The 24371-nt window shown below is 38.6% G+C and overlaps 1 protein-coding gene across 2 annotated transcripts in view; it reads right to left on the bottom strand.

The window, feature by feature from the left end:
* The window catches only part of NEDD4 (NEDD4 E3 ubiquitin protein ligase), a 61656-nt gene that overhangs the window by 21952 nt on the left and 15333 nt on the right, over positions 1-24371 (bottom strand). The window contains exons 4-6 of one of the 2 annotated variants that reach the window (XM_086757025.1): positions 24243-24281; positions 23713-23766; positions 2505-2555 (exon numbers count right to left, since the gene is read on the bottom strand). In XM_086757025.1, coding sequence (XP_086613151.1) covers positions 2505-2555; positions 23713-23766; positions 24243-24281 — 144 coding nt within the window. Of the gene's footprint in view, positions 1-2504; positions 2556-16552; positions 18059-23712; positions 23767-24242; positions 24282-24371 lie in introns of those variants that run through there. The other variant, XM_086757024.1, reaches the window with a different exon arrangement.

Below are 24371 nucleotides of genomic sequence, written 5' to 3'. Positions count from 1 at the left end.
ATTACAGTTTCTAAAGCACAGAAAAAAAACCTCTTTAGCCTGAAATAAAGAAACAGATTCTCAATTTTCACATTTAAAAGAGCTACCATAACTCTTTTTCCTCCCTTGGTATTTTTCAAATATTTTTACAGAACAGACACAAAAAGCCATTTCTACCTTTAGGATAAAAAAAACAATCACAAAAGACTCCATTCTAAGAACATCAATGTTCTGATTCACAAAAGTGCAGTTGCTCCACAGAAGCACAGAGGTAAACAGATATTTTATAAATATACCTCCCAGGTACAGGTAGAGAAATACACATAAGGGACCATTAAAGAAAACAATTTTTTTTTTCTACCTAACAGAAATATTTATAATCCAGTTGAAGTTCTGAAATTCTTACAAAACCATTTGAGTTTTATACTACTATTAGTTTAGGAACATCTGTAATTATCTTTTTTGAGTCTTTTTTTTTCTTTTCCAGCTATCTGTAAGTTCTGGGGAGTAACTCTAGACTCTCGTTAATCAAGACATTTTAACTATTTCAAGAAGTACTGTATAACATAAGGAAACCTGCAATTGCTATACTTTTAATTAAGAACAATGGTACACGCTGCAGTCCTCAAAGGCTGAACTAATTCCATAGCAATATTTTCAAAAAATATCTAATGTTTGTCAATATTTCATTGGAAACAAACAAACAAACAAATCTAAAAGGTTGGACACCATTAAGTTAGAGATTTTAGAATTTTATTTGGAAATGTCGAACTTTCTTATGAAAAGTCCTAAGATTAAGCTGTCTACATTTTACTGAACATGATAACTATTACATTGAATCTCAGAAAGAAAAATGCTCTCTTGTATTTAATTTCAATGTAAGCTCTTTCCTTACACTTCGGTGTAAGCTCTTATTAATACAATTTAGAAATACTACACTCAAGTTGAAATGTTCCACCTTCGCTGAATTAAAATGCAAGATCTTCAGTCCTGTAACGATACATGTGTTATGGCTGTTATCTGCAATTTCAGGTTCTATATTTATAAAATGAGTTGTGTTACAACTAAGGTAAGCTCTTCTTTGACATTAAAGTGGAATAAGGTTGGGTTTTGGTTTTGTGGTTTTTTGAGTTCCGTCCCCCCACCATTACACTGTTTCTACCAACATACACACTAAGGCACTGTGGAAATACACTACAGAGGAGAGAAACATTATCATCTTGATCTAAGTTTTATAATTACTTTTCTGACTTTCCAAAACCGAGAATTGCCTTAGATTCAATGTCAGATTACACTTGAATTAATACATTTTGGTTCTGGAAAGAGCAAGTTCCTATCTGCCAACTCTCTTACCTCGCAGATGATTTGCCCTTTTGACATGTCTTCTTAGTTATGCATTTGCGTAGTACCAAGCAAAACCAAAACTGCATGTAATGAAGAATTTATAAACTGATTTTATTTATTCAACATATGTTTACTTATGTTACAGACTTTCAAAAAATCCACCTATATTTGGGCCAATCAAGTATATTTGATTCAGATGGCAAGACCAAGTAATTAAGAACAATGAAGATGGAAACCAACAGGAGACAGGGAAAAGTCTGTGTTTGAGGAAGGTAAGAGAACAGCCATGACAATACTTGAGTATGCCTCTATAAATGAGTTCACACGGGGGTGGGGGGGAAGGGAAGAACATCTACCAATATTTCCAAAAGACTTCAGATACTGCTGTCCAGCTTATTAGTGAAAAATGAGAACAGAGTCTTCTCCAGAGGGACATGACGGCCAGTCTTCCCAACTCACCGGAGCGAGGGAGATCAGTGAGTGTCATCCCCCATCCCAGGCAGAGTGGGAAAGGGGACTTATCTGTGGTTGTTACAGAATGGAAGAACAACTGCTCTGTTTCACCACAGTTGTTATCCTGTCTTCAAAGCAGTTGTTGATAAATCTGTTAGTATTCATGAATGTTCCGAGACCTCCGAAGAAAGTGAAAAGGCTGACTTATTTCAATGTTTTTGGTGATCTTTCTTTAAAATTAACAGTGTGCTTTGCTAAAGGCATACAGAACCAAAAACTAAAAACCAAAAAAGATATACAAAGCAACACTAGCTCTATTTCCCACTTACCTGTTCTTCATCTGTTTATGGAAATGAGGAATATTAAATTTGTAGCCTTTAAATAAAATGTTTTAAGAAATATTACAATAATTACAATCTCTTCTTGTCTTTTAGACTGTTTCAGACCTTGCATTTCTATTCTTGAAAAAGCCAAAAGCACTCATAACTCTCACAGCAGCAGAAACCAGTATCTAAACAGAAGGTAACCTACATTTTTTGATAAACATTAGCATTAAAATCCCCCTAACAAATCCACAAAAGAAAACCAAACAAAAAACCCAGAGCAGGAGAATTTAATCACTTGTATTATCAGTACAGTTAACGTCCTTAGATGACTAATACAGTTGCATACAGAACCATTTTTTCCTTTTCATAGTCTTAAAACAGGAACAAACAAAAAATACAAACCGGTAACTGATAAAGAGGAATATCCACTTGCCCAAGAAAATCATCTCGAGTCTATGGAAAATAAATACAAAGACAAAACATAGAAAGTTTAAAGTTGCAAAGTGTTTTAAAAACATTGTTCCAAAGCCCCGAGAGCATAGTAATACTTTCTAAGAATATGAAGACACTCCAAAATTAAATTATAGACAATAAAACTAGCTCTGTACAAAAGGAGTTCTGATTGACCCAAGACTCAGAGCCTTGCACGGTTCTGCCTCCCTCAAAATAAATGAAGTTTGAGGGAGAGGGGGGTGGAGATTTAGGTTGTTTTTTAAATCACATAGACTAACGCTAACCAAACAGGAGAGAGTTGCTCATTGGGACTGTCAGCACCTCCCGTAGAAATATCATCCTAAAAGGCAAAGAGTAAAGACGCTTTTTCCCTTAACTGTTTCAGTAAACGAATTGTCTTGGTATACGCTAAAGCAACTACACACTCATCACAGCTCAACACAGAACTAAAGCCATTCCTCCTAGGAGCACCTGACAGTTTCTGTAACCCTAGGCAGCTGTTTGAAACAGGCATATATATACATTTTTTTTCTTTTCAAAATAACGTCAAAAATAAGATGAAGTAAAAATTAATTTCATCTGTGATGGGTACTTTGGAATTTCCAGCAATTCCAGCAGTCCCAAGCCCAGCAGCAGGAACTTCAAGTTTGACATCTCCCCTATCCCCTGCATGACATTCCTGTTGACATCTGAAAACACACTAAAACTCGTTATATCTATGAAAAAAATACCATTTGCCACACCAATTGTGTAGTTTAATTTTAAACAACTAAAATCTGAAAGATTCTGCACTGACTTGGATGTCTGGACTGTCCAACTACAACCAGACCTTGAATGTGGCAAGTTCGCAGCCCGATTCCCTCCAGCCTACGCTGTAGTACCAGGGCAGAGCCTGACAACAAATGGTGTCATTGTCGTTTACTTCTGAGCACTGATTTTTTGCTGCCAAAGAAACCAAGATTTTAGTAACTTACGTAGGCAATTTCAATATTTGCCAATAATCACCGCCCAAGTGATTTTGTCTAAGTACTTGACTTGACTTCTTCCTGGGTTACTGAGCATACGCTGAGTTGTCTCAAGTTCATTTGTGATTTGAAAGTCTTTGCGAACCTCCACAAAAGCAGGAACATTTATTATATGGGTCATTTAACATGAAGACATATCACTGCCTGTGTGCTAAAATCAAGAGGGCATAAAATTTTTGAAGTGTATGGATAAGCCTATGGTATTCTTCAAAAATCTACACTATAACACAACTACGCTTTTTGGCATAGACAGAGTAAAGAAGCGTGAAAGTCTTCAACTGTGCAGCCTCTGGATTTCTAGTCTTCCCAATTTTTTCCAGGTAACAAAAGATTTAGTGCCTATCTTTTCCTAAATCTGTTGGTGTACCACAAGCTTTTATACAAACTCATCACCCAAGGATTTTGACGGCCTTCTTCCATAAAACTTTCCACTATGAGGCTCTGCATCTCACTGATATCGATTCCCTTCACCTCAGGGCAAAGTCACGTTTCTCACCTTTCTTCTAGCACAACTATATTTTTAATTTTCAGTGCCAATGTTTCACAGTGTTAAAACTCCAGTCCAATTCTGCTCATTTTTTTTGTCCAGCTGATTGCATTCTCCATTCAAACAGCTCTGACATTAAAGGCTAAAGGTATTTCTTGAAGCAGTTCTTTCTCTCTTAACAACTGTATTGGGATTGCATGGCGAGGTTTTGGTAGCAGGGAGGCTAAAGGAGCGGCTTCTGTGAGAAGCTGCTGGAAATCGTGTTTGACAGAGCCAACGCCAGCCGGCTGCAAGACGGATCCGCCACCGGCCAAGGCTGAGCCCATCAGTGACGGTGGTAGCGCTTCTGGGATGACACAGTGAAGGGGGAGGGAAAGCAGCAGAGAGAGGACTGAGATGTGAGGAACAACTCTGCAGACACCAAGGTAGGGGAAGGATAGTGCAGCCCATGGTGAGGCTGGCTGTGCCCCTGCAGCCCGGGGAGCCCACGGAGGAGCAGAGATCCCCCTGCAGCCCGGGGAGGACCCCACGCCAGGGCAGGCGGATGCCTGAAGGAAGCTGTGGCCCCATGGCAAGTCCATGCTGGAGCAGTCTGTTCTTGAAGGACTGCACCCTATGGCAGGGACTCCACACTGGAGCAGTTTGTGAAGAAGTGCAGCCTGTGGGAAGGACTCATGTTGGAGAAGTTAATGGAGGACTGTCTCCTGTGGGAGGGACCCCACGCTGGAGCAGGGGAAGAGCGTGAGGAGTCCTCTCCCTGAGGAGAAAGGAGCAGCAGAAACAACGTGTGATGAAGTGGCTGCAACCCTCATTCCCCATCCCCCTGTGCTGCTGGGCGGGGAGGAGGTAGAGAAATCAGGAGTGAAGTTAAGCCTGGGAAGAGGGGAGCGGTGGGGGGAAAGGGTTTTTGAGATTTGGTTTTGTTTCTTGTTATCCTACTCCAGTTTATTGTTAATAAATTAAGTTACTTTTCCCCAAGTAGAGTCCATTTTGCCGGTGATGGTAACTGCTGAATGATCTCACACTGTCCTTATCTTGAACCACAACCTTTTCATTGTATTTTCTCTCTCCCATCCCCCCGGGGTGGGGTGAGCAAGCAGCAGTGCAGTGCTTAGCTGCCAGCTGGGGCCAAGCCACAACAATAATTGTGGTACCTTTTTTCTTTAGCTCTGTTGTCTTAAGTTTGTCCCTTTCATCTTTAAATTGTACATCCATATGTAGGACCAGTGCCTCACATTCGTATAAGCTCTAATTTTTACACCTCCAAAAAGCACAACTAGACTGCAGAGATGACAACATGCTAGAAATCTAGAGATACAGAACTTTAAACTGAATTTGTAGTGTGTATGTCTTCTATTCAGATTTGAAAGGGTGGGGAGCAGAAATAAAAACCACCCGTGTTTTTAGTTCACAAACTCGTTTGAGATAGAAAGCTACAATAGGTTTTCCTGAAGAGTCTGAAGCTTCCCTGAACTACAACTTCCTATATTATTACAGACCACAAGCTTCTGGAAAAATATAGGTATCGTTTTTGCCTATGAGGTTCTTTTTAAAATGGCACAGCACATACCTTAGGCATGTTAAAAGGCTTAGTATTTGTAAAGTTCTTGGCAATCCTCAAGTGGAACATGCTTTTCAAATAAATTACTGGAATGTGGGACAAAAGTCTGCTGTATTTTAGAAAACCTCAGAACATTGTGTTTGTTACCAGCATTATTTTAGTACAGGCTCCTGTTATTCACTTTATTATTCTGCTGTGTCTCCTGCTATTTTTAGCAGAGCTAGCCTCAATACCCAACCTTTAACAGTACCTCCTCCTGCAGCCAGAGAGTAAAATCCTCCAGTGGAGATTTTTGTTGACCTCCAAACAACTAATACATAGATCAGATAGCAGGAATGCTCTTCAGCAATGTGCCTCGCTGTGACAGCCGACTTAACTGCCTTCAGAGAAGTGCCAAAGCAGCTTTGAAACAGACATTGCACACATCAACAATTAAATGCCAACGGAGCTGAAACTGTTTGGATCTCTGTTTCACGAGAACAGGCATCCCAGTTTTTTCAAGTCAGACAAGTGGGTCAGTTGTTCTTGTCAACTTCTAATTTCTTAACGGCCAGAGAACTCAAACTTTCTGCTTGCCAAACCGTAAGTGCATAAACCTCTATTAAGGATACAGTACACTAACAAAGAGGCCTTTTATTTTACTCATTCATTGGTTTAGTCTATAGAACGTTATTAAAAACATGTGAGGACAGACAGCTGCTGTATACAATACATGTAAAGAACTCTAGTGCCATGCCAAAGCGAGGGCTCAAAGAGAAAACGCACCGAAAGAAAGTAATCCTGTCCAAAACTTATTTTCATCTATTTAATGCATACATACTTAATAAGCCTTAACAGTTGAGATTTGGGATTTTTTTTTTCTGCAATTCCCATCAGAAACTGCACAGAAGTAGGTACTAAACAGACACGCTTATCTGAGTCACACACTTAAGAGCAGTACTTGAGAACATTGTCTGTAATTTCTCAGGTTTGACGACAGTTAACTGAATTTAATGCCTTTCTTACTCTCTGGATTCACCACAGTGCCTTTTGAAAGCCCTCTTCTGTAAGGCCAGGGTGTTGAAATAACAGGTATTTTCTCCACTAACTTTTGTGACTAGTTTCTGTTGGTGTTAATGCATTAATTGGAACCTAAGTATATTCCCAGGCTGCTTCTGACTAAACAGACAGCTAGTTGTGTGTAAGTCGGTCTTCGCACAGAAATCTACAGCTGCATGGCAAAATGAGAAAGCATACAACTTTTATTGGAGGGAATATAAAGTATCAATTCAAACTGAAAAAACAAACAGTGATCTGGACTATCACTGCTTAAGAAAATAAGAGCTCAATAGATCCCTTATAAAACCAACATTCTTCTTGTTTAAACACCCAAATACCAACATTAGTTACAATCTCAATGAGAATGAAAAAAAAAATAAAACCCAAACACCAAACAATCCAAAAAAAGCTATCCTGAGCTACACTAGCAACTTCAAGTATTTTTCTTTTCATGCTGCACTGAGTATATTATTTGGTTCTCTTGAACTCTAAATTGAGAAAAGTGAGCTTTTTTCCTTCCATAAAATACTGCCGCCACACGCTATTCATCATGGGAAAATAACAGTTTCAAAAATTCAATCATGTTAAGATCTTAGCAAATTCATGGATTCTAACAAAAGGGTTTCTCTGTCTTACAAAGTGATAAATACTTTGTTGCATGGAGTTCAAGTCCCAGTCACCTGTATTTTTAAGGCAGAGAGGTAAATACAGTGAGATTTATTTTTTTTTTATGATACATATGCATTTCTTTCAGTTGGCATCTATGATCAGCTATCTGTGATACTGAGATGTAAGAACCTACCAGCACTTTCAAGAGAGAGGGAATACGTGCTGCTAGATCAATGGTTGTCTCTGCAGGACCTTCAGCCCCGCCTGCCACTTCCACAGGAAGGTGTCAGCACAGCGTGCCTCAGCAGTTTTACCAGCTGTTTAACAGACAGCAGTTAGAAATGACACTGGAGTTATTTTCACTAATTCTCCCTCGCTTCTAAAGAGATTTTCAGAGAATTGCTTCTCTAAAAAGACCAGAGCAAGAGTGTCATATGTTTCCTCATTTACAGCTTACACTTTTTATATAGAACCAAAATTTATAGATCACTTCCTGAAAGTTCATATTCAGTCTACAGTAATCTTACAACCACCACCACACATTACTCCATTCAATGTTTGTTATTTTGAGAACTTATGTACAAAAGTTCATTAACAAAGCAATTTAAGATAGCTTTTAGCATACGAGAATTCCCGTTCACACAGGTCACAGGAAGACGAGGAGTCGTCTAATATAACCGAAGCATACTTAAGCACAACATAAACAAAGAATAAGTCGAAAGTTAGTAACGCATGCATTTAATTCATCAGCAATGTGCCTTCCTTTGGTTTTATGGAGAGATGTGCCATATAAACTATCACATGAAAAGCAAGAATACTTCATTTTATGAAAAGCCAAGAGTCAATCCAGATTTGGTCTCCTGTGTTAAATCAGACAACACAAAAAAAAAAAATCAGAAAATACTTAATTACGTACTCTTTCAACAAGCCACTGCTGACACCAAGTCAGTTAACTTCAGAGTAGTATAAACTTCACAGTAGTACAAACAGATAAAACTGTTGCTTCTATTTGTGGAAGCTTTTGTGCCAAATCTGAAGACTCCAAATAAAGTCTGAAAAACAAACTCTTGTAGTAACAATTCCAAGTGCACTTTTACCTTCATCAATTAACATTACAAAACTTAAAACACTCAAAAAATGTAAAATCCTAGCAAATGTTAAACTGCAGATATCATTTACTCCCTGAAATGAGCAACAGATAAACCAGGTATGACAGACATTAACCACACTGGCTAATTAATACACTCAGCTAAGTGACTCAATACACAATCAACTTTTTGTTATTCAGAGCAAAAGGGAACAGACAGAATTTAAGAAAAACTGAAAAACCACAAATTATTTGCTTCCAAAAGGCAGACAGGCAACTGGAGCATCTCTGCGTCACAGTCTCACTCCTGGGAAGTTCATTAAGTCCAGTATAGTGCTACACAGATGCACAAAATCAAGTGGAGCCTGGAAGCTGCTTTTTCCAGCCCTAAATATCACCTTGAACAGTCATCCCAGGCTGTACAAGTAACTGGCCCTTTCTAAGAAATTTCAGGGCTAGGTGCAGGCTGACTGGCCTCACCCTGCTCCGAAGTTAGGCCAGCAGTTTTCAAAAGCATTCTTAAGGCTACTGTTCTCAGCTCCTGTCGATCCAAATTCAACATCAACACTAACTCGGGAATTCCCTGTGCCTCCGCACCAGCGCAGTCAGCGGCCACTGCCAGCCACGATGCGGTTTTCCATGCTCTTTTGCCCTCCACGCAAGTCTCCAGCCACCGCTGATCTGAACAGGAGTCCTGAGCCCTACCTATTGACCTCTCCCAGCTCCAAGCCTAAACCTACTGCTGCCAGTCCTAAATGTAGACAGATGACCTGGCTGCAGCAGAACTCACTGGTTTATCTTAAGCTGTGCTATGCTCAAGTTATAAATGCTATCTGTCCAAAATCAGTCTGTGTGAACTGACCTTGGATGCCTCAACCTCTATAACACAAGGCAACTAGAACACAAACAATCCGCCCACAAGTACTTTTACAAAAGCACTATTACAATTTATTTCATATAAGCTCAACAGCATTTCTTACCAAAGTTACATTACATTTCCCACAACAGACATGAGGTTTATTGGCCCATAATTTACCAGATGTTAACCACTTTGAATTTATTCTTTATAAGCTATTTGTCCCAAATTGAACTTATTAGAAACAACGATTACTACAACAACTGGCTAAGGTAGAAACTCTATTAAAAAAATAAGTAATGTTCATCATAAATTCTGGACATTTTTCCTTCAAAAAGCCCTTGTGCTTTCACCTTACTGAAAAAGGCTTATGCTAGGAAAATCACAGATTGCCAGAGAAATCTTCTAGGTCTAAAAGAATCCAGTTCTATGTTTCTTCCCACATTCCTCTTACTCAAGTTGCTAGTGTCCTATTTGCATTTTAACATGCCCTCACTTCAATGGCTCCAGTTTACTGTAAACTCTGTGTGTGTGAAGTTATGTACTCTCCTGAAACAGAGATGATTATAGATCCATAAACTAACACTAGCACAAATGAGTTACAAACATTTTGCTGGCGGCATTCCAAAATCAGCATGTTCTGTTCATCACAAGGAGCGAGGAAGAAAGTTCACTTGAAACAGAGACACTTAACAGAAATGCAGGGCAGTCCCCTTCAGACAAGGACGAACCTCAGTTGCAAGCAAACGACCTGCCTGAAAAGGCCAGTCAGTTTTGCTTGCTTGCTCAATGTGTGAAATTCATCCACTTCTGGAAGACAAGAAAACACGTGGTGGAACACAGAACACCACTCTCAGCCCAGGGTGAGGGGAGAGCCTGAAAGAGCATTTCTACCATCTAATCCCAGGGGGCTGCAAGGGCTGAGCAAGCACCAAAGAGCCTACGCTCTGAGCAGCCTCATATCCTTTCTCTAATAACGGCCAAGAGCAGACACTTAAGGAAATACAAGCAGCAGTCAAGAATAGTACTTCCTCTGATATATCCCCCAGTTTCTAATGAATAAGTGGTCATGGACCTTTTGATCCTGACCTTAAAATACATATTGACAATGTAACACCCTTTGATGGACCTTTCTTCAACTCACCTAACCTCTTCTTGAAATCCCCTTCTACTTTTGGTATGCACAACATCTTGCAACAGTAAGCTCAGCAACATATAAGAGAAGATATTTGTTTTATTAGAGGAGATTCTCTGTTTAAATACACCTCGCCTGAGCTATAGTTTTATAACAATTTCCTTTATACCACTTCCCCCCCCAAAAAAAAAACTGAAAAGCCTTTAGTTTACTTAGTGTCTCCTCACATAAAACTTATCTGAATCTTGTGATGCTTCTCAGTATTTTTTTGGTTCTGTTATACATGATTTCTGACAAAGGATGACCAGAAATACGCAAGCCATGTGGATTTGTAGAACTCCATAATAGTGTTCTAAACGTTGTTAGTTTATTCCTTTCCTAATGAATCCTAACCTTCTATTTGCCTTTCAACAAGATCTGAGCAGACATTTTCAGTGAGTCACTTGCCATGACATAAACTACCTCCTGATGAGTATGGGAGACCATGACCTCGCATTGCACCAGTAGATGTTTTTCCTCTATGTGCAGTACTTGGCATTCATTGACACTGATTTTCAAATTGTCCATTCTACTGTCTATAGTCACTCGCTACCATGAGATCTTCTGCAACTTCAAAGACGACAATTTAATTCTCACTTTAGTTTCTTCTCTTTTAATTAGTTGTCATCGATGAGGAAGCTTTCTCCTGCACTTATGTCTTGACAGCATTTTTCAGAACTTCTGCTAACCAGAAGTTAGCATTAACCTGCTAACCCATCTTCACATGTCATTGCTTAGTTTGATTTGTAAGACAAAACTTCCTTTTGTGAAAAGAGTGCTCAGTCTCCCTCCTTGTAAGCTTTACTTCAGTAAGGGAATCTAATAAATTAAAAAATTATTCATTACAGTTCATATTTCAACAATTTTTTATAGCTCAGCTTCTTGATAACTCTTGGGACAATACCTGCAGGTACTATTAGTTTTGTTAAGGGCTTCTGTGTTATGCTATAATGCTTACAAAGACTACAATTTCTACATCATCATAACATTTTCCAATAAATGTTTTTGTTTAACCCAAAGTGTTGGTCTAATTTCTCACAGAAAGCAAAAAGGATGTACCACTAAAAAAAAAAAAAAAAAAGAAAAAGTTATAGTAATGGTTATGGTCTCCTACATGAAAGCCTGCAAGTTATTTGGTAGTCAGGAGTAAAGGGAAGAATGTCTCTATCTCGCCTTGGGAACAAGGGCAACTTTAACACATCCCTAAATGTATACCAAGCCTGAAGAGACAGGATAACTACAGACTGTGGCTATATTGGAGAAGCCACACCATCAGTGCTTCCCACTCTCAGGTAGATTAAAAGGACATGAGTCAATCTAAAGGCTGGACAATGAGATATTTATATAAGCTGTTTCAGGAGCTCTGCTCTACATGATTTTGCAGTTCTAGTTTCCCCTTTGGTTGGCATGAGAAACCTACCCAAAACTCAGTTCAGCTGCAGACTATAAACAATGAGGTTAATCATAATTTGTGCAGAGCACAATCAAACCAATCTCTTCCTTAATATGTACGTGCATTGTTTGCTGGTGAGCACAAAGTGCTAGAGCTTTGGTGTATACGGTTAGTCAAGTATTCCGCTACAGCCCAGACACTGTTCCTTACAGCGTGATCGGATTCTGAATGTGACATATGGCTCACCGTTGCCAAATACAACTTGCTAAAACTGACAGAGAAAAATTGTAGAGATGGAGCTGATATAAAATAATATTAATTGATTACTTCCTTTGTTAATGCTTCCATGTAGCAACTGTTCACAGCTAGACTTGGCTGTAAGGTTTATCACATCCTTTGTGCATAATCTTTTTTCCCCCCTAAAGATTGCTAATCAAAAGCTAAAGGCATGAAGAAACGTGGAGAAGAAGCTGTAACAAAACTCTGCATTCAAGCAAGATGGAAAATAGAAGAAATCAGTACAAACTACGAAAGCACTACAGGTCATTGTTATATAAAGGATGAAAGTAGATCACCTACAACTAATTACAAATTGTTAATTATTGTGATTAACAGTTTCCACTGTCTTCCCTTTAACACTTTGAGGTATACTTCAACTTCTAAACTTTGTCTGACAGACAACATAAATAGCATTATATGCTTTAAGTCTAACACAGTTGTCATTGGAATTCCTCAGAAACACACCGCCTTACTTTCAAACCCAGTTCTCCCTGGCTGAACTGGTAACACCAAGACAGGCCTGTAACAAGATACACAACACTGAACAATATGAAAATTATCAAGTGATGAGATTATCATAGCACAAGAGCATAAAAGAGATGCCTATTTGTGCTTTGCCTTGGATTGCCTCTGTAACCTTTTGCTTTCCCTGCCCCTTTTCCACCTCACTTCCTTGCACAGATCTGGGACATCGATACCTGTGCAGTCCCTTTATTCAATATGCCAAGATGGAGATGGCTGAAGATAAGCTACAGTTGTCTTCACCTTCTCTTGGCACTTCTCTGGTTGGGCCATTATCTTCTATGAAGGAGCTTTGCTAAGACAGAAGCTCTATACTTTAAAGGGGATGCAAGAGAGAAGACAACCTCACACTATTCAGTGCTAACTTGTGGTGCAGCATTTACAAAGGGAACAAAGAACTTTCAGGCACAGGTTCTGGTCCCCTCAGCATGTTCAGATCAGCTGGGAAATAAGTTACTGAAGAGAGACATCCTCATACACAGCCCCCTCAAATTACTGTTTGTTCAGAATTTAAATATAGAATCTCCTCTTACAAATACAAAAGGCAGAGTTCCAGAACCTGATGAAAAAAAAGCTTGAGAGTTCCAACTAAAGGTTTTCTTCATACAAACTTGACACTATAAAAACGTTTGGGTTATATGCTATACCACCTCTGAAGTTTTTTTTTTTCCTTCCAAACGTGTATTTCATTCACTAGAGACAAAACTTGAGTAAAATTACTTGTAAACAAGAGGACAATAACCCAACTATTCTCTTTAAAATGTATACAGATGCTGAAACAGATCTGCAAGTACATTTACAATATTCACATCCAATCAGCAGTGATACTGATGAGGAAGGAGCAGCTAAAGTCAACAGGGATGTCAGCAAAATATTATACTCATGGAAGAGATTAACACAGCTTTTTTTCTTTTTTTTTTTTGTAAAGTTTATGGTCTACAAGAAGTGGAACTGTAGTCACTACTTCTGCCTTCCTCTGCAGCTCTTCAAGTTGACAGACAGGATGACATGTAAGCCGTTCTCTAACTCACTCCTACCCTCCCAATTAACATCTGTGATGTCAAAGTGCTTTAGTTGCAGACTTTTTTCTACCCTAAGCAAGAGACAGATGCTGTGAGAAAATGTTAAAAACAGAAATACGAAGTCAAGGACAACCTTCAGTGCTGCAACCACGGACTATGCTTCGTGTAAAAGAAATTCCACTGTCTATTGCAGAACCTATTCAATGTTTCCAGTAAAGATCAGCAGTGGTATGTGGGCCATCACCATCCCACATTTTTCAACTTAATTAAGAATAATCCAAGGAAAGTTGTCACCGAAAGTTGTCACCGAAAGTTGTCACCGAAATGGTGTTTTGATTTTTTTTTTTTTTTAAGTCAGCCTTTAACAAGCTGTTGATTATAGAAAGCAGGAAATCTGATAGGAGGTAGCTGAAGGCTAGTAGCTAGGCATGTAAGAAAGGAACGCATAGACCTTTCGCTGCTGCAGACCCTGGAGTCTCTGACCAAAGCACTGATTTGATTTCATGACTGCACTGTACAGATAGCTGACATTACTAAATGCTACTCCAGTATCAACTTGTTAAATTTGAACTCAGTCTCAGCATATCAATATACTAGACCAGACTAACTGGAGTCAAGAGAAATATTTTGGGAGTTGTTTATTTTTAAATGAGTCACAATACACCATGATAATTAACTGGACTATACAATTAAATTATTGCCATATAATCTATTATATTTGTCACAAAGACTGTAATAGCAAATACAATAGTATTTCTCTATTTTATTCCAGTGAATTGCTGAACTGCTATCAAGTCAATTATGGTTTGGTTTTGGTTGGTTTGGTGGGGAAAGCTTTTAAAATTTTTAACATATTTTATAGGATATTCTATAAAAACTGATTTTACACGAAGACTGAAAGGGCCATTGCAAGAGTGAAAGGCTCCTGTGCCCGTTGTTGCAGAAAAGAATCTGAAACAAATGTACTGCTGTAAAACCTTTAGCATCCAGTTTTCTGATGTCAGAGATCTTTTTAATTTGTATGTAGACATGGCACAAATGTAAATATTTTTCATGTATTTGCAAATATAAGGTAACAAAACAATTTGAGATTCAGACTTTTTTTCCTATTATTTTTTATTTTTAGACTTGTCTCTCTCATCTTCTAGTCAGAAGATGAAATTTTAAGAATTCAGAAAGCTTAAAACATGCTGCCACATTAACACAGTAAAAATGCTCAACTGCCACAGAAGCATCCTATCAAGTGCTCTAAAAAAAGTTAAGCTTCCTTAGATTTTATGTCAATCCACTGTAAACATCGCTCCAAAACAAATTATTATCAGCCCAGTGTCCTACCAGGTTTTCTGGAAATACTTGCTAACAATCTGATCTTGAACTTGGATTCTATATAAATTGAATGTATTAAAATTAACTCAGTATTAAAACATAAAATACCTTCCATATCAACTGCCATTAAACACAGAGGCCAGCAGTGCAAGTTGAGGAGAAATGTACTTGAAGCGCATGACTTAACATGTTTTCCTTTTTACAATAGACTTTTAAAAAATAACTAGATCCAGTCTACTTAAAATAGGTCATAATCTGTTTGTGCTTGTTCTGGAACTTACCATCAACTTTGCAGTTTGAATTTGGGATGAGGAATCACTAAACAACACACATAGTGATTACGTGTGAGCCACTGTGAGTTTTATAGTGAAACTTAAACACAGATCACAGTTTTGCAAGAAGGAAAGTACTTTTTAATTCGGATTATTTTTAACCAAAAAGCAATACAAAACTCCAAGGAAGTCAAGAGTGTAGAATCATCAGGCGCTACTCTAAGGGCAGCGCAGCAGACTGAAAATTATGGGTTAATACCTCCAAGGCAGTTATATTATTAGTTCAGAAAGGGACTGTCGTAACTATAGCTCTTTGGCATAAAGCCTTTTGCTTAAACAAGCCTGTGAGTTAAATGGTAGTCGTACAAATCCACAGAGAATGAGATGTTAAAACAATTTCAGGAAATATTAATTTATGCACTTTTTTAATCAGCATTCACAATTAAAACTAAGAGATAATATTCAGATCATTCAAGTCTTCACAATGTTATTTAAAACAAGTCTTAAAATCCACACTTCAGGTGGCTCATGCCTTACTAACATTATAAGCTGCCTTAAGAGTTAGTAAGAGCAAACATGCTTCTGCAGTTTAGTTGGATGTGAGTTTCATTACCCATATATATATATATATATATATATATATATATATTTAATATAAGCCTTCTAGACCCAAGTACTATAATTTGAACGGCAATGTTCTTGGAAGAGGTATTAAGTTACAGTGTACTGCTCAGGCTGAAGTAGCAGTTGGAAGGGATGGGGGGGCGGAGAGGAAGCTGAAAATTCCTGTGGTTCAGGGTGTATACAGAAACAAATGGTATTTACAGTTTCTCTGCTCAAATATTACTTATCTTTAATTCTACATACAAGCAAACTGTTCTGTAAAATAAAGCCTATATGAAATAAGCCTAAAAGACTCCACAGTTAATTCACTCATTTTTACTCATTTTATAAGCAAACAATTTTAGTAATTACTATTAATTTATTGAGAAGTAAAGTTATGTCTTTAAAGCCACAAAACTTCATCTGAGGTTTAATAATTCCCATATCTAGATAATTAGACAAGAAAATCCTTTTGAATTCATATAAAAAGGAAATTATTGTTTATAATATATTACATACAGGTATTTCACTGTAAGACCTATTCACCTATGCTACTGTATGCACCATAAGAAACAAATCTAAAAAACAAATGTTCTAGATAATATAAAAATTAACTCCCTAATGGTGACAATTTGACACTATTAGGAAACTCTGTTTAAGTCTTGATTGTAAATGTTATCATTTTCCAGTTAAATTTCAGCTGTAAAATACTGTCAAATTTTTCTATAAACCAGAACACTCACCCTATGGGGCCTCCACAAAGAAGTGCTAGATATTTCCCTTTTAGAGGTTCCGTATCTTTTCTTAACAGGAGCTGTTTCTCCTTCATTCCCAGGTTTGAATTGTATGTGCAACTGAGACGTCTTTGCACTGTGACATCTGTATTTAAGGCTGGATAAACAGCAAGAAACTTTTTGATGCGATCCTTCCAACGAAACGCTTCTTTGCAATACATGGTGGGTTTTACTCATCTGTGCCTTCGGTCTTTCTAGTTCATTTAAATTAATCCGATATTCTGAGTCCTTTTTTGAGGGTAAACATGCAGATGTGCTACGTGCCAGTTTTAAATGAGGATATTTGGCACCGGAGTTCAGATTTAACTCTGGACTGCAACAGTCATTAACCATTCCACTGCTTGATGCAAATGCTCTTTGAGTGAGCTGAACTGAAATACATGAGAAGTCATCAGATACTTCTTCACAAGGTGCCTGCTCGGAACTATTCAAAATTGGAGTTTTGTCCTGTAAGGATGTATTCAAGTAAAGTGGTCGAATGTCTCTGACTTCCCCAGAAGAGCAAACTGTTTTAGACAGTCGAAGTCCATTGACTGCTGTTGAAAGGAATCCCTTGGAAACGGCTTGATCTCTTTGTGCCAGCTCACTAGGAGAAATAATTAGTTTATGGGATGTTTGATAGGCACCTCTATGTGGTAGTTGACCTGCGCTTACTGGAGAAGCTGGAGGAGTGCTGGAAGGACTCCTTGGGAAAATAACCAACGATGAACAACGTCGCAGCGGAATTTTAGTTCTCTTCCTCACTGACAAAGCATCTTGGTCAAAAGTAGTATTAATTCCACACAGAGTTTCCTGAGATGAGTTGTTCCTATAAGGACAGCATTTGTTTGCAGTGCTTCTGTATGAAGAATCACCATGTGCAATGCTAGTACAGAAAGGACCATCGCCTGTTGAAAGAGTGCCACTACCACTGTCGCTGATGACACTGTTACTACATGAACCTCCATCACTTGTGGTACTTGCACATGATCCGTAGTCACTGCCAGCACTGCTGAACGACCCACTGTCGCTGGCTGCAATACTGCTAAGACTGCCACTGCGCAGAGCGTTATTGCTCAGAAGGCCATCATGAGATCGATGATCAACTCTAGTGCCACAATCTCCTTCATTACCCACGCTAATGAATGAAGTGTCTTCACCAGTAGCTAGAGCATCACCAGACCGAAAACGTCCACTACATTTTCTGGACTGTAGGGAAATGTGCAGTGAGGTGCTCCTTTTTATTTGCAGTGAAGAAACAGTTGCATTTTCCTCTTCATTAATTACTTCTTGCATTACAGGTGCATAAGCTACTTGTCTAGGAGTCAGTTTCAGTTGTGTAACCTTAGGTGCAGAATTCTGCAATTTTCTGAAGTACATACAATTGCTCCTATCCAAAACATCTTCAGAGGTTTCCGATGACGGATCTGTGTTGCTTCTTTGGGTAGCAAAATGCAATCTTAACCGTCGTGCCATTTGTTCTCATTTCCACGCATGTTAACAAATGAAAACCACAAAGATCCTTCAGCAGAAAGGATACAGGCAGCCGCACAGAACCTAGAGCTAGTATATCACAACAGTAATAGCCCATAAAAGTTGCAGTCTTTGTCCTAATTTATACAAGATACGAGTGTTAAAAAGACCCGTACCTCTTGAAATAAGCCAGCCATTTGTTGAACTGCAGTTTCTGGACCGTCTTTGCTTGCAGTCAGAAGGCGTTCATTTACAAAGCATTTACGTTCCAACGACCTCAGCTGCAACACGCTGACAAACACTACTGACCTTGTTTCAATTGTACCTTCTGCAATTTGCATAAATTAATACCATAATAAACTTCCAGTGCTTCCAAGTTTAAAACAGCAACTCCTGCTGCAGCTGCACTAGCTGAGTCAATGTGTCCGTACTTTCCTCAGCAGCGTATGACTACTAATATTTTTACCCATAGGTTTAGAATTACAGGAAGTTGGTAGGAATGAAGTCCCATATAATTGAGTATCAAGTCTAGGATTGAATTTCCAAATAGTAACCATGCTAGCAAACTGCTGAGGTCTGAATTATGCATAAACCAGTGAAATAAGCCTCCTCCTTCTTAAAAAAAAAAAAGTTTTTCTGCACTATTTAAATAAAACTTGAAAGAAATCTGGCATTATCTCTCAATCCACATACTGTTAAGCAGTCACACTTTCCAAAGACTTGCACACAGTAGAAACTTCTGCCAATTAATTCATAATTTTCAGTGAGGTGCAACTGAATTCAAACCACAAAAAGTTATTCTGATTAATAATTTGGCATTTCTTTTCAGCCTACCATTTTAATCTTTTATTTTATATTTTAACCTTTCCAAATTACAGCTGCTAAAGATAACAAGAAACAAACCGTTCTCACAAACTGAACTACCTCATCTTGTTTGCTGGAAGCCCACAGTAAGCAGACATGCATTCGAGTTCACTATGGCATGCAAATACACGACCAGCTACGCAAACTTTAGAACACTGAGCTAAGCATGCACAGTGATAAATGCAACTGCCAAGCACAATTATAAAGATATTTTGTATAATTATATACAGTCTCATACATTCATAGCCTATTCCTGATATTTCATTTTTATTTTTTTAAATAAAATGGCCAGTATGTCAAGTTAATATACTGTCAACTCTTACAAGAGGAATGGGATTGAGAATTCCTACAAAATGTTTCACTGGCTCATACCATATGAAGAGGCCCTTTGCTGGCACCTAGTGGGACTTTAAAAAAAAGACAATCTTGAACCTTGCTGTTCAGTGGGGTTTTTTTTTTTTTTTTTCATAGAATCACAGAACGGTTTAGGTTGGAAGGGAACTTCAAAGCCCACCCAGTCCAACCCCCCTGCCAGAAGCAGGGACATCTCCAACCAGATCAGGTTGCTCAGAGCCCCGGCCAACCTGGCCTGGAACGTTTCCAGGGATGGGGCATCCACCACCTCTCTGGACAACCTGGGACAGTGTTCTACCACTCTCAGTGTAAAAAATTTCTTCCCAATATCTAATCTAAATCTACCTCCCTCTATTTTGAAACCATCAACCCTTGTCCCATCACACCAGGCCCTGCTGAACAGTTTCTCCCCATCTTTCCTGCAGCCCCCTTAAGGCACTGGAAGGCCGCTATCAGGTCTCCCCAGAGCCTCCTCTTCTCCAGGCTGAACAGCCCCAACTCTCTCAGCCTGGCCTCACAGGAGAGGTGCTCCAGCCCTCTCATCATCTTCGTGGCCTCCTCTGGAACCCTTTCCAACTGGTCCATATCCTTTCTTACGCTGGGGGGTCCAGAGCTGGACGCAGTACTCCAGGTGGGGTCTCACCAGAGCAGAGTAGAGGGGGAGAATCCCCTCCCTCGACCTGCTGGCCACACTCCTCTTGATGCAGCCCAGGACACGGTTGGCCTTCTGGGCCACAAGAGCACATTGCCGGCTCATGTTAAGCTTCTCGTCCACCAGCACTCCCAAGTCCTTCTCCTCAGGGCTGCTCTCAATCCATTCCCCACCCAGCCTGTATTTGTGCCTGGGATTGCCCTGACCCACATGCAGGACCTTGCACTTGGCCTGGTTGAACTTCATGAGGTTGGCACGGGCCCACCTCTCCAGCCTGTCCAGGTCCCTCTGGATGGATCCCTCCCCTCCAGCGTGTCGATCGCACCACACAGCTTGGTGTCGTTGGCGAACTTGCTGAGCGTGCGGTGCGCTCTATCCCACTGTCCATGTCCCTGACAAAGATGCTGAACAGGGCTGGGCCCTGTGGTTTGTTGGTTTTTTTTTTTTAAACAAACATTTGGCTATGAATGTACTTTTGAATACAGAAGGCATGTGTGATGCAGTACTAAACCCTACCACACTAATATGAAATTACTTAGTGTTGCTGAAAAAGTGTAAACAGAGAACACTAGGCCATTTATACTTTTACAGGTCACACAACTAGATTTTCTTCTGCTCCATATTTATTTAACCTTTACTGTATTTTAAACTAGAAGGCAGTAAAACTAACATTTATACCTCCTTCCCAAAAAAGAGCCAAGAATCAAATTCACAGTACCCTGTTTGCAAGCAACAAATTTGTTTTCTAATTATACTCCAGGGCTTACTTAACCTCCATTACCTGAATTCCATTATTAGAATGCAGCAATAAATGAATACTAGCTTATTCATAAAAAGCCAACAAATACAACAGTTCATTTATTTCATTATGCTTTACCAACTGGACTTCTAATGTTGTATGTTGGAGGGAGACTGGGTTGGGCGGAGAAGAGGAAAGGAAAATACCATAAAAGATTCTTTTGGTTATAGATTCAAAAAGTTACATTTGAACTTCAAGCAATACATTAAAAGAATACGACAAAAAACCTCACCCTAAGATATGTGAGTGAAGGCTAAAAAAAAGCAGCATTTCTTAAAGCTCCTTTTCTCCCCAACAACAAATTTATTAGTAGCACAGTTTGAAATATGTTAGCATGATACACAACAAATTGCAACCACTTTATTAGACATACTGCTTTTACTAAAATAAAGTAACACTTTCTCTCCCAACGGAAGATCTGAAATGTTTTTCCAATCTTACTAAAGAAACCTCCAAGAAAACGTTAACATAATTTGGTAACTCAGGCTTAAATTTTAAGTCAAACCTCCCAATATATTGCTTTTCTTTAGCTAAAGCTGTATGGGTTATAGCTAGCCAACTACAGCTTCCTCAGTCAACATAAAATTGCTTTTAAAATGCAAACTTCTATCTTGCTGAGTCAGAGCTGACATAAAAATAAAGAAAAAATGTTATTTTTTAAAAAGTACAATAGCTGCATTCAAATCTTAACATTGTTGACTTCTTCAGTATCAATAACACATTTTGGCACATTGTTTGAAACAGACATAATTGTGACAATTTATTGTAAAAGGAAGAGACAGCAAAAAGTCATCTAGTCCCTTCACTGGTCCACCTCATAACTGATCTCATTGCCATTCTCGATAGATTTTTGAAATGTGCTTTTAAAGACAGCCATAATTGAGGGCTCCACAAACCACTCAACTCCTTTATTCTACTAATGGTTTGCAACAAGTCAGCAGAACAAACTAGATTTAGTGTTTCCTCACCAAATCCAAGACAGGTGAGGTTTGAAAAGTTTAAAAGCTATTACAAAAAGATTTTAAAACTCCAATTGTTGGTCATATAACCAATGCAGCAGGACTTTGAATTTAAGCCTAACATTGAAGAAGGTAAGCTTTGAGCCTGGTGTAAGAAAGCAACATTTCTTAAAAACAAAAAGCAGAGATTTCACGCTTCAATTTGTCCCCAAAAGTGAGAGGATATAAAAGCACTCAGGACACATTTTTATAGTGAGGAAATTATCTGTTGGGAGCGCGGTCTCACAAATGTAAGAGAACTTCCGTTTTATCAGCTTGCTCACATCTAGAGTTTAAACAGTCATCTAAGAGGTAGAAGAAAGCAAGCCTAATTAACACAGAAGCCTACTAAAATAATGGCAGATGAAACACCTTCCGACCATAGCTGTGTATCCTAGTGAAAAAGTACGAGGCATCTATGATTTCTGACATGTTAAGATTAATTATCAGAAGTGGGGCCACTTGTCAAACAGTACACAACAATCACAGCTAAGGCAACAATTTGACTCACTTCAAACAGCTCAAGACATCTGGGACAGAAATAGTGTTTCTGAGAGCAAGCTAAAGAGAAATAGGAAGACAGTCTGCTCCATACACCAAACGAGGAGATGGAAAAGATGAAGAAATATTGGGGTCATTGTAGAACTATACAGTGACTGATGAGGGCATGATGCTTTGATCGCTAAACATAATCATACATAGGAAACAAAGCATCATTTCCAAGTTGATGCCAATAACATGTTTTATTGGTTCCTCTCCCCTAAGTAAACAGGTCAAACAACTTCTCTACTCTAGATTAGAGAAAGAATGCTAAGTAATTCTCTTGGTGGAAACCACAAAGAAAGCATTGGCCTTCTTCCCGCAAGAAGCAACCGGACTTTCTGATCATGCCTCCTGGCTTCCAGGGGGTGCAGTAAAGTTCCAGTGACTAACGGACACAGCACTCGGACCTCACAAAGAATACACTGTTGCCCATAACATCAAGTTGAGGCGAACATCTGAGGATTATGGAAAATTGATTTAACCTGCCATGTAAGCCACAAACACTGGCGATTCCCTTTAAAATTGCTTTTAGAAAAATAAGAGAGACATCATATTTGAAATACTCAGGACCACTACTCAAGAAGCAGATGGTTTGGGAACTATGTGATGCCTATAACCAAGAAACAAGCCTCTTCCTTCTTAAATCTAATTATTCTAGACAGTTTGTACTTATATTTACATACATTTTCACTCTTCCCAACTTTAGCAGAGCAGCACCTCCATCAAAGATACAATAGATCACTGAAGATACACAGAAAGCACTAGGAAAAAAACAGTAAGTTCTTCATAGCCAACAGACTACTCAAGCACAAAGAGATCCTTTACAACGTCTATCAGAATGAAACCGTGTTTGGAGCACAAAGTAAAGAGCACTCAGTCCCACCTATGAGTTTCAAACTTCTGCAGAAGGAAAAGGTATATATTCCAGTGAGAAGTGTCCCTAGGACACAAGTGTCATGACTGTACTGCTGCCAGCCTTACTCATTGACAACAAAACACACAGACAGGATAGGTAAGCAGACATCTTCACACATAACATAAGAGCATGGTCAGAGGAGTAGTTTTGATTTCACTGAGAAAATAAAGGCACAAGCTATCCCTATCTTACTTATGACTTGTCATTCAGAGAGTGACACCTTCACATACAATGTGGAGCTTTCAACATCATTGAAGAACTTGGCCGTATCATTTGAAAAGCACTACAGAAGAACAACACTTTTATGAGTAAACATACATTAGAATTTAAAAACACTAATGTAACTGCTTCAGAGCATCACAAAATGTGGTAACATCAGATCAGTAAACAAATCAGGTCTGCCTTTAGCTTTAGGTTTCATTATAGAAGATAAAATTGTTTGGTGTGGTTTTTTATCCATGTTGAATCCAGACAAACTTACTTTCATTCAAGTCTTTTAACACATTGCAATATTATCTCAAAAGGACCTACCAAACGGTTTTCATCAAATACTTCAAAAAGGAGTCTGTGTTTCTGAGGATTAACCTAGGAAAAAGAAATAGGTTAAAACACATGCTGAATTCCAGCATGTCTTCAACAAAATCCCCAAGTCTATACAGGAGGAAAGAAATACAGAAGACCTAAACTAAACAGCAAACTAAACACCTTGTTGTCATTTCATTATGCAACACATTTCTATCAGAACCAATGAGCCAAGACTGCTGCTATCCCAAACTGTTTTTAAATCCATATTCATGGTTTTAAACACTCATGGAATAAAGAAGACAACATAAAGACTGAAAATTTAACTGAGGCACAAATAAAACTATTAACAAATCTGTTTCTAAGGAAGTATTATTTCTGTTAACAAGTCTATTTCAAAGGAAAGCAGTTTGTGAGCCTTTTTGAACATTAATTATAGACATATTTCTGATTTTAAGTTGAAGCCATGAGAAAACATTTTTCCTAATGTGTTAAAATAATATCCAATATATGTAATAAGGCTGTAAAAAAACACTTACTCTAAATAAGAATTCTTCATTCCACTTTGGGTTTAAAGACTATATGGGAGGAGGGAAAAAGAAAAGGAAGACAGCATTGGTTATAGTGACAATTCCATATTGGTGTCTTTTTTTGATGTTTTACATGTT

The sequence above is a fragment of the Chlamydotis macqueenii genome, chromosome 12, assembly GCF_036417535.1.
Source record: "Chlamydotis macqueenii isolate bChlMac1 chromosome 12, bChlMac1.mat, whole genome shotgun sequence".
Classification (NCBI taxonomy): domain Eukaryota; kingdom Metazoa; phylum Chordata; class Aves; order Otidiformes; family Otididae; genus Chlamydotis; species Chlamydotis macqueenii.
Note: the sequence above shows the minus strand (reverse complement) of the source record. Positions and strands in the feature narration are given on the sequence as shown.